At 39.8% G+C, this 14,714-nt stretch overlaps 2 protein-coding genes across 3 annotated transcripts; one reads left to right on the top strand and one right to left on the bottom strand.

Annotated features, from left to right (window-relative positions):
• Positions 1 to 936: 936 nt before the first annotated feature.
• Positions 937 to 3,816, top strand: LOC308086827 (general vesicular transport factor p115-like; the record flags this gene model as incomplete). Its single annotated transcript, XM_080430472.1, has 2 exons — positions 937 to 3,147; positions 3,808 to 3,816. The coding sequence occupies 2 exons, from the start codon at positions 937 to 939 to the stop codon at positions 3,814 to 3,816; spliced, it is 2,220 nt and encodes a 739-aa protein (XP_080286598.1).
• A 1,682-nt stretch (positions 3,817 to 5,498) lies between these two features.
• On the bottom strand, positions 5,499 to 13,898 carry lamp3 (lysosomal associated membrane protein 3). 2 transcript variants are annotated; one of them, XM_080430322.1, is made up of 8 exons: positions 13,738 to 13,898; positions 9,802 to 9,870; positions 9,034 to 9,147; positions 8,859 to 8,938; positions 8,212 to 8,337; positions 7,374 to 7,446; positions 7,040 to 7,210; positions 5,499 to 6,369 (listed from the first exon to the last, which is right to left on the bottom strand). In XM_080430322.1, exons 1-8 carry the CDS (start codon positions 13,793 to 13,795, stop codon positions 6,230 to 6,232), a joined length of 831 nt encoding a protein of 276 aa, XP_080286448.1. In that variant the 5' UTR covers positions 13,796 to 13,898; the 3' UTR covers positions 5,499 to 6,229. The 2 variants fall into 2 exon arrangements, with proteins under 2 accessions (XP_080286448.1, XP_080286449.1); XM_080430323.1 differs by having other exon boundaries at positions 9,811 to 9,870.
• Positions 13,899 to 14,714: the final 816 nt, after the last annotated feature.

Here is a 14,714-nt window from a genome sequence, read left to right as displayed (position 1 = left end):
TTCCCTCTACACCTAAACCTCTTTGCCAAAAATAGCAGATCTGCAAGCTCACAATGCCTCGCACTCGGCGTTGTGAGCTTGTAGATCTGCTATTTTTGGCTAAAGTTCTCCACAGAAAAAGGGATGCTATAGGGTTCAAGTGGTTAAAGTAAAAAATAAATAAACATATCACTAAAAGATTTGGTGGCCCCCCTGTAGTAACTCTGAGGACTCCCAAAGGGTCCCGGACCCCCTATGGAGACCCCTGTTCTAAATCATCAGATTGTAGTATTTTTCTACTTCAATCAATCAAATGCGTTAACTATGTATTCCACTGTTATGCCTATATAGCCTAGAGATCTTTGATGTTCGGTCAGTAGACTACTATCTATGACATCATATTGATGACTCTCAATACGATATACAATCCTATTGGGGGCCAATCTATGACGTCAGTCTGAAAATGATCATGGGTACGCTACTGCACTATTACCCTGACAATGAGTACAACAGGAATTGCACTAGTTGTCTATAAATTCCTCAAATCTCTTCGTACTATGTACAGTAAGTACAGTATAGGAGTGAGAAGCCTATGTCTGTCCTTCGCATATAGCTTGAGAATCATTCAACCAATCGACTTCAAACTTGGTGTGTGTATTGCTGATTATTACCCAATGGAGTACAGTATTGAGTGTGGTCGGCATACTTCTTGGGGTTTGCCCAAATATGGAGATAACTGACACAGTACTGATGTCATAAAAAGTGCTCTGCTCTGACAATGGTACTGCACTAGTTATTATTAAGGTATAAAACACTTAGATGCTTTCACAGTCATGTGCATTATAAAGTCACAATTGCGTCGGTTTTCACGCTTTATTGTTCTTGGAAGCCTTACATTACATTTTCTTTGTGACTAAATACATCTTAGATGAAAGCATCGATAGGATGTCCAGAGTGATGAATTTCTTCGGAGGACTGTTGGGAGGGCAACCAGAGGAGCCACAGCCATCAGAAGCAGAAGAGACAATCCAGAAGCTGTGTGATCAGGTGGCCTCTTCTACGCTCCTGCAGGACCGAAGGGATGCAGTCAGGGCACTCAAGTCCCTCTCAAAGACATATCGGGCGGAGGTTGGCAAACAGGCAATGGAGCACCTGGTCCATGTAATGCAAACTGACCAGTTTGATTCTGAGATCCTCGGCTATGCCTTGGCCACATTACAGAGCATCATCTGTAATGATGAGGAGGAAGAGCCAGATGAGAACACTCGGAAGCAGAGAGAAGACCTGGTGATGAAGTTCATCCAGGACTCTAAGAATGTGACCCTGGTGCTGACGCTGTTGAACGAGTTTGACTTCCACGTGCGGTGGCCAGGTGTGAAGATGTTGACAGCCCTCCTCAAGCACCAGTGTGCTCAGGTGCAAGGCATTATCCTGGTCAGCCACTTGGGTGTTTCCAGGTTAATGGATTTATTGCAAGACTCCAGGGAAGTCATCCGCAATGATGTCTTACTGTTGCTTCGGCAGCTGACCAAAGATAACATTGTCATTCAGAAGATAGTCGCGTTTCAGAACGCTTTTGAACACCTTCTAGACATCATCACAGAGGAAGGCAGCAGTGATGGAGGTATCGTAGTGGAGGACTGCCTGCAGCTCCTCCTCAACCTGCTGAAGAACAACAACTCCAACCAGAACTTCTTCAAGGAGGGCTACTACATCCAGAGGATGACGCCATGGTTTGAGGTTGGTGAAGATTACTCAGGTTGGTCCGTCCAGAAGGTCACTATCCTCCACCTCATGCTGCAGTTGGTACGAGTTATGGTATCTCCAGTAAACTATCCAGGAGGCACGGCTAGCTGTCAGAAGTCAATGTTCCAGTGTGGTTTACTGCAGCAGCTCTGCACCATTATCATGGCAACTACTCGTGTACCAGTCGACATCCGCACACAGACCATCAACACTGTGTCAGAGGTCATTCGTGGGTCACAGCTCAACCAGGACTACTTTTCTTCGGTCAATGTTCCTATTCCCTCTAACGCACCAAGACCAGCCATTACGTGGCTTACGTACATGGTGATAGGACAGGAGCCGTTTGAGCTGCGTTGTGCTGCTCTTTACTGCTTCCAGTGTTTCTTGTACAACAACCAGAAGGGCCAGGGGGAGATCGTGGCCACACTGCTGCAGCCCTCCACCACCACCACTGAGGCCAACATCCCTGCAGGCCGGCTGCTGTGCGCGGGCCTGTTATCGGCTGATTCCTTGTCTAACTGGTGTGCTGCCGTGGCCCTGGCCCACGCCCTGCAGGGCAATCTCACTCAGAAAGAACAGCTTCTCCGGGTGCAGCTAGCCACCAGCCTGGGCAAGCCAGTGTGCCTCCTGCAGCAGTGCATTAATATCCTCTCTCAGGGCAGTAAAGTGCAGACCAGGGTGGGCCTCCTCACGCTGCTGTGCACATGGACCAGCAACTGTCCAATTGCCGTCAAACACTTCCTGCAAAACCAGGTAAATGTTCCCTTCCTGCTGGGTCAGATCTCAGAAAACTCAGAGAATGAGAGGCTGGTGGAGGGCCTGTGTGCACTGCTGCTGGGCATCTGCATCTACTACAATGACAACTCACTGGAGAACTACACCAAGGAGAAGCTGAAGCAGCTCATTGAGATGCGCGTCGGGAAGGAGAATTTTGTGGAGAAGCTTGGCTACGTCACCAAACACGAGCTGTACCCAAGAGCAACCCAGAAACCACAGCCTGTCCTCCCCTCTCCAGAACAGATGCTGTTTGACCATGAGTTCACCAAGCTGATCAGAGAACTGGAGGATGTAATAATTAAAGCGGTGCTCAAGTCCAGTGAGGAGGAGGAGACGTTGTCGCAGTACAAAGAGCTCATCGGAGGACAGGAAGCCAAGATAGCCGAACTGGAGAGCCGATTCTCCGCACAGACATTTGAGGTGAGACGCCTCTCAGAGGGCAGGGCGGTGCTGGAGAAGCAGCTGTCCTCGGCCACAATGTCTGTTGCCATCCTACAGACGGAAAAGTCCAACCTCCAGATGGAGGTGCTGGAGTCCAAGAGGGAGAATGACAACTTGCTAATGCTGCTACAGGATGAGAAAATACAAGGCCTCAGGCTATGCCTTAAAGACATAGACATAGACATATTGACAAACGAAGAGGCCGTACAGCTCATAGCCACGATGCAAAAGTTTATTTAAAAAGAAACCAACGTTTCGACAGTAAAGTCTTCCTCAGGGTTTAACAGAGAATGAATGCACACTTATAAAGGGACTGGGGCAAAGGTGAACTCATTACATGGGAGTGTAGCTGGGAGGGAATTCATACAAATCGTGCACTTGGTGACAAGTTTATTATTCGCCATCGCAAGCGAGTTGGGCTCGCCGCCTAGTGGTCTATTTGCAATGAATCCAATATTAGATAGGTATGGTTGAAACCCCAAATAATTGATAGAAGAAATTTCAATGGATTCTGTTACTATTGGGTATGCTAAATAACATACTAAACATTTTGGAAAATCTAACTTTTGGAAAGATGTGGAATTTTCAAGATGGCGTCCACGATGGTTGGCCGGAGCTTAAAATGCCTATAAGCTGGGAATAAATAAATAAAGTGTCAAATGATTGTACGCACAAAAGCCTCTATCCGTCTTGTCAAACTTGAGTGGAGATATTTTGTCACAACAGTAACAGAGTAAATGCATAGTTGGTTCAGGGTCTCTCCCCCCTTAAAGAGAGTGGTGTAGTCACTTTGATTTATCCAAAAGTATTATTAGTGTCCATCTGGTCACATATTCATAATCATGTTTCTCCTCTGTTTTCTAGACTGTTTGACAGACTTCAGAACTCTAGTAGAGAAACTACACACACTTCCACCAATGGTGATTGTTTTGTCCCAAGCGCATCATTTGGACAGTCTGCCTTTTCAGTAAAGAGGGCAAACCTCTGGAACTCTTTGCCCACTGATCTAAAACTAGAGACTGATGCCAATGCTTTTAACAGAGGAACCAAAACAACAATACTCTAAAATGTTCGGCTTCTTCGGGAATCACGGGGACGACTGAAATGTTTTATTTTTTGAAACATTTAACTTTTAAAAGTTTAGGGTTATACTAGAAGTCAATGAGGAGGTAATTAATTCCATATTTGGAAGCTAATATGATGTATGTGTGCACTATATGTACTGTGTATGTATGTTTATAAGTACTTCCCATTTTAAAATGGTGTTCTTCTGGCTAAGTGGCCTTTAGGGGCCATAGATACAGTCCATAAATGCATTTATATTCACCCTTTCTTCATTTTTGGTAACCCTGATGAAGGCTTTGTCAGCTGAGATGTGTTTGTTTCATTATCAAAGGTTGTTGAGCTCTTAGTGTTGCATGCTGAAGTGTGTTTGAGCACCTCTGCTGAGCTGTGAAGTTGAGGTTAGTTTCCTTTCTTTCACTTTGCGTGTGAATGGACAAATGCATCATTACAAATGCTGAGAAACCTTATAGCAGTTTACTGAGGTCTACCACACACACTGCCTTTATCCTGCCACCCACGTCAACAAGCCCCCTGCCCCTCACATACACACAAGTTACACTTGCACAGTTTCTCTCTCTCTCTCACACACACACACACACACACACACACACACACACACACACACACACACACACACACACACACACACACACACACACACACACACACGCCGCGCACGCACACGCGTGTTGTAAAAACACAATTCAATACAAGTGCAATGTGTCATGTACTGCTCAGTGTACACAATTCAACAAGTGCAATTCATTTTTATACTACATATTTGACCTCTATATTTTATACTGCAATCGTATATCATTTCTATTTCTTATATCCTTATCTTTATCTTTATGTTTTTTTCAGAACTGCTACGTAAATAGTTTTTACATTATTCAGTGTAGTGCACCAACTTCACCAAGACAGAATCCTCATGTGTAAAGATACCTGGCATTCTGATTACTTTCATTTCTATCGTGAGGTTGCCTACTACAGTACATTTGCCTACAACTAAATTCTTCTACTTGAATTTTCTTTAATAAATCAGTGCTATTGAACACCCTTTACGTCTGTGTGTGGGTTTTACAAATATTGAACCAATGAAAAGTATTAAAAAAGCGCTTCTGACTAAACCTAACTCCACTGGATCCTCAAACTGTCGGTTCAAACATTCTAATCGTTCATTGATTAGAATGACAGAAAAATAACTATCTCCACATTAATGGTCAAAAACCTCCCAACTCCACTTGAGCTGTATGTGGGTAAAGTGATGATAATATAAGGACACATTCAAGTATCTGACAATGTATAAAGTCACCAAACCGACTTTGATGAGGCAGTATCGTGTTGTTCTAAAAACATGTTTTTTTTTTTAATTTCCTGAAAAGTTCATATTTTGGACATAGCTGGTTTCTGCCCGACAGCAGATAGAAGAGATTAGTTGTACTGTAGCTTATATACAGTATAAGAACAATTATAAAACAATTTATCTTGGATATTTATAAATTGGTCTTTATTTTTTATCGAAATGCATAAGAAAATACAGCAAGACAAGTAAAGCATTTTAAACAATCTACACAGCATAATAGTTTAGATACAATCGTCCTTCCTCTCTAGAACCCCACTGAAATACAGCTTCCAATATGATTCACACTGGTGTGAATGAATGTATTAAGCAAATACAGCACCCACATACAATATGTGATGTGAGACAGTGAAAAATATGTGAATGATAAAATACAGAGACCTTTATCAAATATTATTAGCATTATTATTATTACCACTACTACTACTACTACTACTACTACTACAACAACTAATAAAAATAAAGATAATAATAATAATAGTTAGAGATTACATTTACATAATAAAGTAATCTATTTCAGTGGTTCTCAACCTGTGGGTCGGGATCCCCAGGGGGGGGTCCCCAGATGATTTTGGGGACCCCTGTGACAGTGAAGTGACAATTTAAGGACTTTTAAGAAAGGAAAAAAGTACATTACTGCAGCAAACAAACTATACTATAAAACCTGGGCCAAAGTATCAAATAATATAAGAAAGAGGCAAACATTTTGAAAATAGACGATCTCTGAGCTCACAATGCTATTTATCTACGTATCTGTGGAACTGAGTCAAACTAAATGCAATGCCTCGACTCCTACAATTCCAAGTGCTTGTCAGGGTGGGGGGGGGGGGGTCCCAGTTCAAATATGATTATGTTGTGTTGTCAGATCCTGGTGTAGCCCTGTCTGCCCCGCTCCCTGACTATGAGAAAGGTCGTCAGAGAGATCATGAAGATGCCTGTCACCGATGCCCCCACGACGATGGGAATGACACGCTTGTTGAAGTCAGCCCAGCACTCCACCACTGATGAGAGGAAGAGGAAGTGAGAGAGGGGGGGGGGGGGGATTTATATGTTTGGTAACACTTTACTTAAAGGTCGGCTCTATAATGCATTATAATGTGCTTATAAGCCATTATAACACTTGTTATAAATGTTTATAACTACAGTTAGTCATGAAGTGTCTTGTCATGCATAATTATAAACATTTATAACAAGTGTTGTGAAGCATTATAAGTGCATTTTAATGCATTATAAATGCGATTATAATGCCGACCTTTAAGTAAAGTGTTACCTGGTAGTTATAATGTGCTGTTCCACTGAGTTTATAATGAATTATGGCCAGCACTTGTAAATTATATTATTATAAGTTATAATAGTTCATAAACCTTGTCATAAATTGTTATGCATAATTATAAAAATGTATAACAAGTGTAATAATGCCTTATAAGTGCATTATTAATGCATTAAAAATGTGGTTCTAACACATAATAGACGCAACTTCAATATAAAGTCTTTCCTCACTTTGCAAGTATTCTTTCATTTAAACATCTCAAACAAGGTGAGCAGTGTATTCTTTCTTTTTTTTTGTTTTTTTGTTTTTATAAAAGCAATAATACACTCTTGGAGGCTATAGGGACAGAGCTCACCACAGCCAAAAGAGCAGTCAGCTCATCTTGCTCATATTATTCTCACCTGGTCCATAATGTGCCTTTGGGATGTCGAAGGCCTGGATCTGGAGAGAAACTAGCTTGATCTTCAAGCTTGAAGACATGTCAAACTCAGCCTGTGAGTTGCACTTGTAGCTCATCCCACTGGAGGTCTTGAACAGCATTTCATGGGCCACCACACCGGCGTAATACTTGGCTACAGTAGAGGCAAAACAAATAGAAGGAATATTAATGGCCATCTTCTTTAGTCCCTGGTTTCTTTCAATGTTCACATAAAATCTCAACCATATCATCTTGGATCTATAACTGAGGTTATGAAGCAGTTTGATTTCTGCAGATTCTATTCATCTCAAACTTACGTGTACAGTCTTTGCAGGCAGGTTTAGGCTTGATGTGAGCATTCATCGTGGTTACATAGGAAAAATTCCCCTCCTATAAGGATGAAAAAGATGGTTTATGTTTCTATCACAGTTGGTCACACGACTCAATGATTTCACATTTTCCTTTATTTGCCATGCCACTATGCTAATAGAGTTATAGTTGCTTATGAGGGAAGACATATGATTATCAGTGGTGGAAAAAGTACTCAAATGTTTTGCTTAAGTAAAAGTATAAATACTGCAATGTAGAAATACTCTGTTTAGTAAAAGTCCGGAATTCAAAATGTACCTGAGTAAAAGTATGAAAGCATTGGCATCAAAATGTACTTAAAGTACCAAAAGTAAAAGTACTCATTATGCAGAATGTCCCATTTCAAGTTTTCAAATGTATATATATATTTTTTAAATAGCCGATCTACAAGCTCACAATGCGTCGCATCGCATTGTGAGCTTGTAGATCTGCTATTTTCAAATGGCTGAAATGGATATAGGGCTGAAGTGGTTAATGTATGTTTTGTAATAATAATAAATTCTACAATTCTACAAAGTAACTTGTAATAACTAAAGTCTTCAAATAATTGTAGTGGAGTAAAAGTACAATATTTGCCTCTGAGATGTAGTGGAGTAGAGTAAAGGTATTGGAAATTGGAAATACTCAAGTAAAGTACAAATACCTCAAAATTGTACTTAAGTACAGTACTTGAGTATACATGTACTTAGTTACTTTTCACCACTGCATATTATTATTAGTAAACTGTTGGTAAACGTTCAGTGACTGTACAGTAGGAATATGTGCGGTATGTTAAATGATTTATACCTTTTTGAAGGTGAACATCAGTTTGGCAGCGTTGTCGGGCAAGGTGAGAATAAGGACTGCCGTGTCATTGATACAGGAGCCGCTGGCTGTGACATTTTTAGGAACCACATTGTAGTACAAGGACTTCTAAAAGCACAAATAGAATTTATTTTAGTGTTAATAGAGCTTTTCCTGGTTTTGTCAACTATGTACAATACAAACAAAACAGCACAATAATTCATTATAATTCAGTATAGTAGTGTATAGGCTAATACGTTTGCTTGACTAAATTCTAAACTCGTCCTTAGCATCGGTTGAGATTCACTGTGGAAATTCACTATCCACATAATTATGGCTTTCCTGCTACAATATTAAATAATGTTTTTCTGTTTTATTTCAAGCTCATGCAAGTTCTAAATGGAATTGATCTCAAAGACAGGGTTAACCATAAATATCTCTTTTGGGCCAGGACCATTAAAACAAGATAGTGGGGCTTGTACTATTGAAATCTCCATCTGTTGCTTTTTCCAGCGCGCGCGCACACACACACACACACACACACACACACACACACACACACACACACACACACACACACACACACACACACACACACACACACACACACACACACACACACACACACACACACACAACCTTGTTCTAACCTTGTTCTCAATGACGATGTACTCTATCCCCATGGTAGCTTCCACGCAGGGCTTACCAGCTCTGTCCACGGCATAGGTCTCTTCAAACACAACAGATAAAATAGATCAATATACATCATATCATATAATCACAAGGAGCAGGCCTATATAGCCATGCTGTGGTTGGTTTGTATACCTATAAGAGGAGTTGATTCAGAGGTCTGCAGGACAGGCTGGAAGCTCATCTGGTGGTCAGCGTCTGGATCATGGTGAATGGAGCTGTCATCACTGAGGTCAGTGAAGACGGAACCTGATGGACAGGAAGACGGTCAATATTCATTATTCGGATCCCCAGCATTGTTGATTTAGTCGACTAAAACTGTGACGAAAAATGTTCGTCGACTATCTTTTTTCACTGACGAAAACTAAATGAAAACTAAGCTATGGTGACTAAAACTAAGACTAAATATATTGACAATTATGTCAACAAATAAAAACTAGACTAAAATGTTAGTGAGGGACTATAGTGGAGAAGAGATCCAGTAGAACTAAAAGACAAGTCATTTTATGTTTGGTTAAGCTCGGGTGTTGCGCTCTGAAAATAGTAGATCTACAACCTCAAAACGCGTTGCAGAGCTTTTGGTCGGCTATTTTCAGCATGCAACCAAGTGTAAAATCTGCCATTACGACGCCATCAAGGCTGGCCAGAATACATTTTAGTAGACTAAATCAAATGTGGATTTAGTCGACTATATAATCTTATGATATTTAGTCGACTAAAACTAGACAAAAACTAAAACATTTCAGATGACTAGAAATACTGTATGACTAAAACTAAATGGAATTTTATTCAAAAGACTATGACTAAAACTAAATCAACACTGGTCCCCAGTTTATCATGTTCAAGCAGCTTGTTAGGTATTGTTAGGTATACGGTTGATACAGTAATATAGTTTGGAAACACCTGCAGCACCATGGGCGTTAATGCTGGTGTTGCTGGCTGGGATGGAAGCTGTCATCTCTGTCATGTTGCCTGTAGAGAGAAGAAGGTTTGATATTAGTGTGTGTCTGTGACTGCCACGTTGCTTGGGGGGGATAAATACTTTAGGTATCGCTGAGTAGGAGGAAGCCACAACAGAATAAAGTCACACCACACTTACTCCCATATCTACTTCCTTCCTTCTGTGATCTGTTAGAGCACAATGACACCACTGAACATTTAACAACCAATCTAATGAAACTTATAGAGTGTTCATTGGTCACTAAGTAGGTTGAATACTTAGTTGAATAGAAGCATAAACCCTTGTTCAACAGACATTCTCTGTTTCTCTACAGCAGCTCTTCCTCCTCCCCCCCCACCCCCCCCCCACACACACACACACACGGCGGGTGGGCTTTTTGTTCTTCAGACAATATCCGTTTCTCACTTCTACCACAGCTCTGCATGATGAATTCACCCCACCTCCCCCCCACACACACACACACACACACACACACACACACGCACACACACATGCATGCATGCAAGACCAGAGGGAGTGTTCAAAACATTTACTCAAGTACAGTACTTAAGTACAATTTTGAGGTATTTTTAGTGTTCAGTACTTTTACTTACTTCTAATCCGTTACATCTCAGACGCAAATATTGTACTTTTTACTCCCCTACAATTATGTGAAAACTTAAGTTACTATAGTTACTTTGTAGATTTTGGTTATTATTACAAAACATACATTACCCACTTCAGCGCTATATATATTTCGGCCATTTGAAAATAGCCGGTCTACAAGCTCACAATGCGTCGCAATGCAACACATGTGAGCTTGTAGATCTGCTATTTTCAATAGATGTTTGTTCATTTACATTTGAAAACTTGTGAGATGGGACACTCTGCATAATGAGTACTTTCTACTTTTGGTACTTTAAGTACATTTTGATTTCAATACCTTTTACTTTTGCTCAAGTACATTTTGAATTCCGTAGTTTTACTTTTAACAGAGTATTTCTACATTGCACTTTTGATACTTTTACTTAAGTAAAACATTTGAGTAGCCTACTTTTTCCACCACTGCGTAAAATATCGATAAATCCGCAAATCCCCATATGGTCGGTCAGCGGTTGGGATCGCCATATACGGGCAATTGGGCATAAAACGGACACACACACAGACATGGGTATAAGAGGGTCCCAGGCAGACAGACAGATAAAGAGCTATGCCCATATACTGTATGGGCATAAAAGGGACACAGACGGGTACAACAGGTGCTCAGACAACTGGTACAACGGATATTGTATAACTGGAAGGAGATGTGTTCCCAATGGCTATCGTTCCCAACAATCGTTCCCAAATAGTCAGGGGATATTAGCAGAAAGATTTCCAATCTTGGAATAAATTCCTTACCAAAAAAAATCTTCACCAATGTGTTTGTAAAGGTGTCTAGTAACACATCTCACAAAGACTGAAATTCAGTTTCCCTAGGAGAATTTTTGACAGCTGCTGAAAGTTTGGGTACCCACCATTTCCCTGCATTTCCATGCAGGGCAATTTTTTTTTTTAAATTCTGTTATAAGTAGCATGTGAGGGGTCAAACTAGGGTGTTTTTATGATTCTGAATCCATTGCAAGCATTTGTTTTGCACCAAAACCACTCCTTGGGCTAAAAACGGCCATAGCCATCCTTGTCCAGGTATACTTTTTGTGTAAAAAGCCCATTGAGATTGGGCTGTTTTTAGCCCAAGGAGTGGTTTTGGTGCAAAACAAATGCTTGCAATGGATTCAGAATCATAAAAGATTTTTTTTGGTAAGGAATTTATTCCAAGATTGGAAACCTTTCTGCTAATATCCCCTGACTAAAAGGGCATCGTTCCAAACAATCATTTCCAACGTGCATCGTTCCCAACAATCGTTTCCAACGGGCATCGTTCCCAACGGCCAAGTCCCTCTATAAATTACACACATTTCTGCGTGCATGCGTGTGTATCTGTCCTTCGCGCATCACTTTGGTAGCAATTTCACTCATTGTCAAAGTGGTGTCTAAGTACTCCACAGGTGTGCTACACACCTGAGGAAAATTGTCATTTAGCTAATGTTTACTACATTCATTTAATATTATATAATGTTGAATGCATGAATTAATGAATGCATACCTTTATTTCGAACATGTTAAAATTAAACAACAAAGTCAACAAATAACATTTTAAAAATGCAATATAATAAAAATACAAAAACAAGCCTCACAGGCAACAACAAACAATACCATAATTCTACATGTTCGAAAAGGAGTATGAAGTATAAAACGTATCTAATCCTACCCCTTCATTCCTCCACTATACACATACATATGGCATATACATACATATAAACACAAATACAATTATCTACAATTATAATACACACCATACACACTACACTCCTTGTGTATTATATTCAAATGCTTAGAAAACGAATAGATTGTTCATGTAACTCTTCCTCCCTATACCTCATAAAAACACCTTCTTTTTTGAACATCAAAGGCCACGGTTCCCATCAAAATGCTCATGAATCTCTTTAAATTCATTTTTTCCCCAGCAATAATATACAACTTTTTCAGGGATATAACACAACTTCATTACAAATTAAAAGGATAATGTATTTTATAAGGAGGGCAGTACAAAGCGAAATACTTTATCCATCAAGTAAAGCAATGTATCCATTTGTAACTGTGAGGAGGGTTTGAACATACTCAGTTATCAGGGACTCAGGGATATCCCCCCCCCCCCCCACTTTTGGGATGAAGAAAAAAGAAAAAGAAAAAACCTCCGACATCTACACTTCATGGAGTACATTTTTTGTACCGAATTAACCGAAATAAAGTACAAAAAAAAAACCAAAAAGTTACAAACCCGGGGAAAAAACACATGTTTTCACGCGTGCGTGCATGCGTGCGTCCCCTTCGGTTCAAAAATGCCCTCTGTGTCCCTGTCTCATAACAGAGTAAGAAATGAGACCATGGAGGGTTTAGTAGCCTCGCTTCATAATGTTGCCTACACACAGTGGTGGAAAAAGTACTCAATTGCTTTATGTAGAAATACTCTGTTACTAGTAAAAGTCCGGAATTCAAAACTGACTTGAGTAAAAGTACAAAAGTATCTGCATCAAAAAAAGTACCAAAAGTAAAAGTACTCAGTATGCAGAATGTCCCATGCATTTCAAGTTTTCAAATGTATACAAATAATTTGAAAATAGCCCACAATGTAGTCGAGATGCGACGCATTGTGAGCTTGTAGATCGGCTATTTTCAAAATGGACGAAATATATATAGGGCTGAAGTGGTTAATGTATGTTTTGTAATATAATCAAACTCTACAAAGTAACTAGTAACTAAAGTTATCAAATAACAGTAGTGGAGTAAAAGTACAATATTTGGATCCGAGATGTAGTGGAGTTGAAGTAAAAGTACTGAAAATTGGAAATATTCCAGTAAAGTAAAAAACACCTCAAAATTGTACTTAAGTACAGTACTTGAGTACATGTTAGTTACTTTACACCACTGCACACACAGTATATATTGTGTGTATATATGTACTGTATATACAGTATATATACACACACTACCTGTATATATTCTACATAAAAAGAAAGCATGGTCTCAGGCATCTGCTGTACGTTCTAATGAAACTTCTATACTTACAGCACATTTTATACCGTACATTCTTAACTATGTACTGATAAAGTTCCTAGCGTTGGGGCATAATTGCTCTCTAAGTCTAAATGAACAACACTGACTGACTTGCACTCAGTCACAGGCACTTTTTTAAAACTTCTTCTCTATACCTGCTGCATTGGGTCTGTATTGTGCCTCTTTGGGATTCTCATAATCTGAGATAAACTGTGTTTTGAATATTGTAATCAGGTTCAACTTACCAAGCATAATGGCTGCCATGAAGATTAGAGACCATCCACCTCTGGCACTCTGTGCCATCTTTGACCTAGAATAGAATAGAATAGAATAGAATAGAATAGAATGGCGCAGTGGCAGTTGAAGTTGAGGCTTGTTGGCCTGAGCGTTAGGCTGGTGATGTGAAGCTCAGTTTGTCTACTATATAGCTAAATGTGTCATGTAGAGGAAGTGAACCTTCAGCGGAAGAGACAGAGAGCTGTTTGATGTACCTCTATTGAAAGGACAACCCCTTAAGATCTCGTTTTCAAGAGGGTCCTTATCACAAAAATACAGAAAGTAAAAGAATAGACAGAACAATACAACAAATACATCCATGCATACATAAACAAGAACAACTTGACAAAAACAAAAGCTCTTGCATTAATGTACCCATGTAAAGCTAAATGAACAAAAACAAAAGCAAAAACTACAGATTGTTACATACATACACATGTATGGTAACATGCATTAACATGCCCATACGAATACATAGATACAAACATGCACATGCACCTTGGAAATTAAATTGCAGTGTATTCCATATATTCACAGGATGGATTATAGAAGACAGAAAACAATCAGAGGCATTTAGAAGCAGGAGCAGGTTATTTGAAGATGAGTAAGGATACAGATGTAGAGTCGTAGACATGTACAGTACATGCTTGTAGATGCTTTAAAGATTAATTAAAGGAGTTGATGGATCTAAGGGAACTGGGAAGATTGTTCCAATCGGCTGGGGCTTTATATTTAAAAACTGAGGATGCTATCAGCCATTACATTTAGGGTTAGAAGTCGATGCTTCTGATGAAAGAAAGGAAAAATCTATGACTCCTCTCGCAAACTGTGATTCCATTGTAACAAACGATATAACATTGTCTGTGGCATATCATTTGTCCTGTACATCCTTGCAGCCCGGCATCCTTTCCATTTATTTCTATCAGAACACAAAGATTGTGTTATC

This window comes from Gymnoscopelus braueri, assembly GCF_963280865.1.
Source record: "Gymnoscopelus braueri genome assembly, chromosome: 6".
In the NCBI taxonomy this organism is placed as follows: Eukaryota; Metazoa; Chordata; class Actinopteri; order Myctophiformes; family Myctophidae; genus Gymnoscopelus; species Gymnoscopelus braueri.
This window is presented reverse-complemented; position numbering and strand designations above follow the sequence as displayed.

Coding starts and splice junctions, on each gene's coding strand:
- lamp3 (XM_080430322.1), bottom strand. CDS start 13,795: ATGGCACAGAGTGCCAGAGGTGGATGGTCTCTAATCTTCATGGCAGCC. Junction 8,338..8,858: donor ACATCGTCATTGAGAACAAG/GTTAGAACAAGG, acceptor TTGTGCTTTTAG/AAGTCCTTGTACTACAATGT. Junction 7,211..7,373: donor TGCCTGCAAAGACTGTACAC/GTAAGTTTGAGA, acceptor CCTCTACTGTAG/CCAAGTATTACGCCGGTGTG.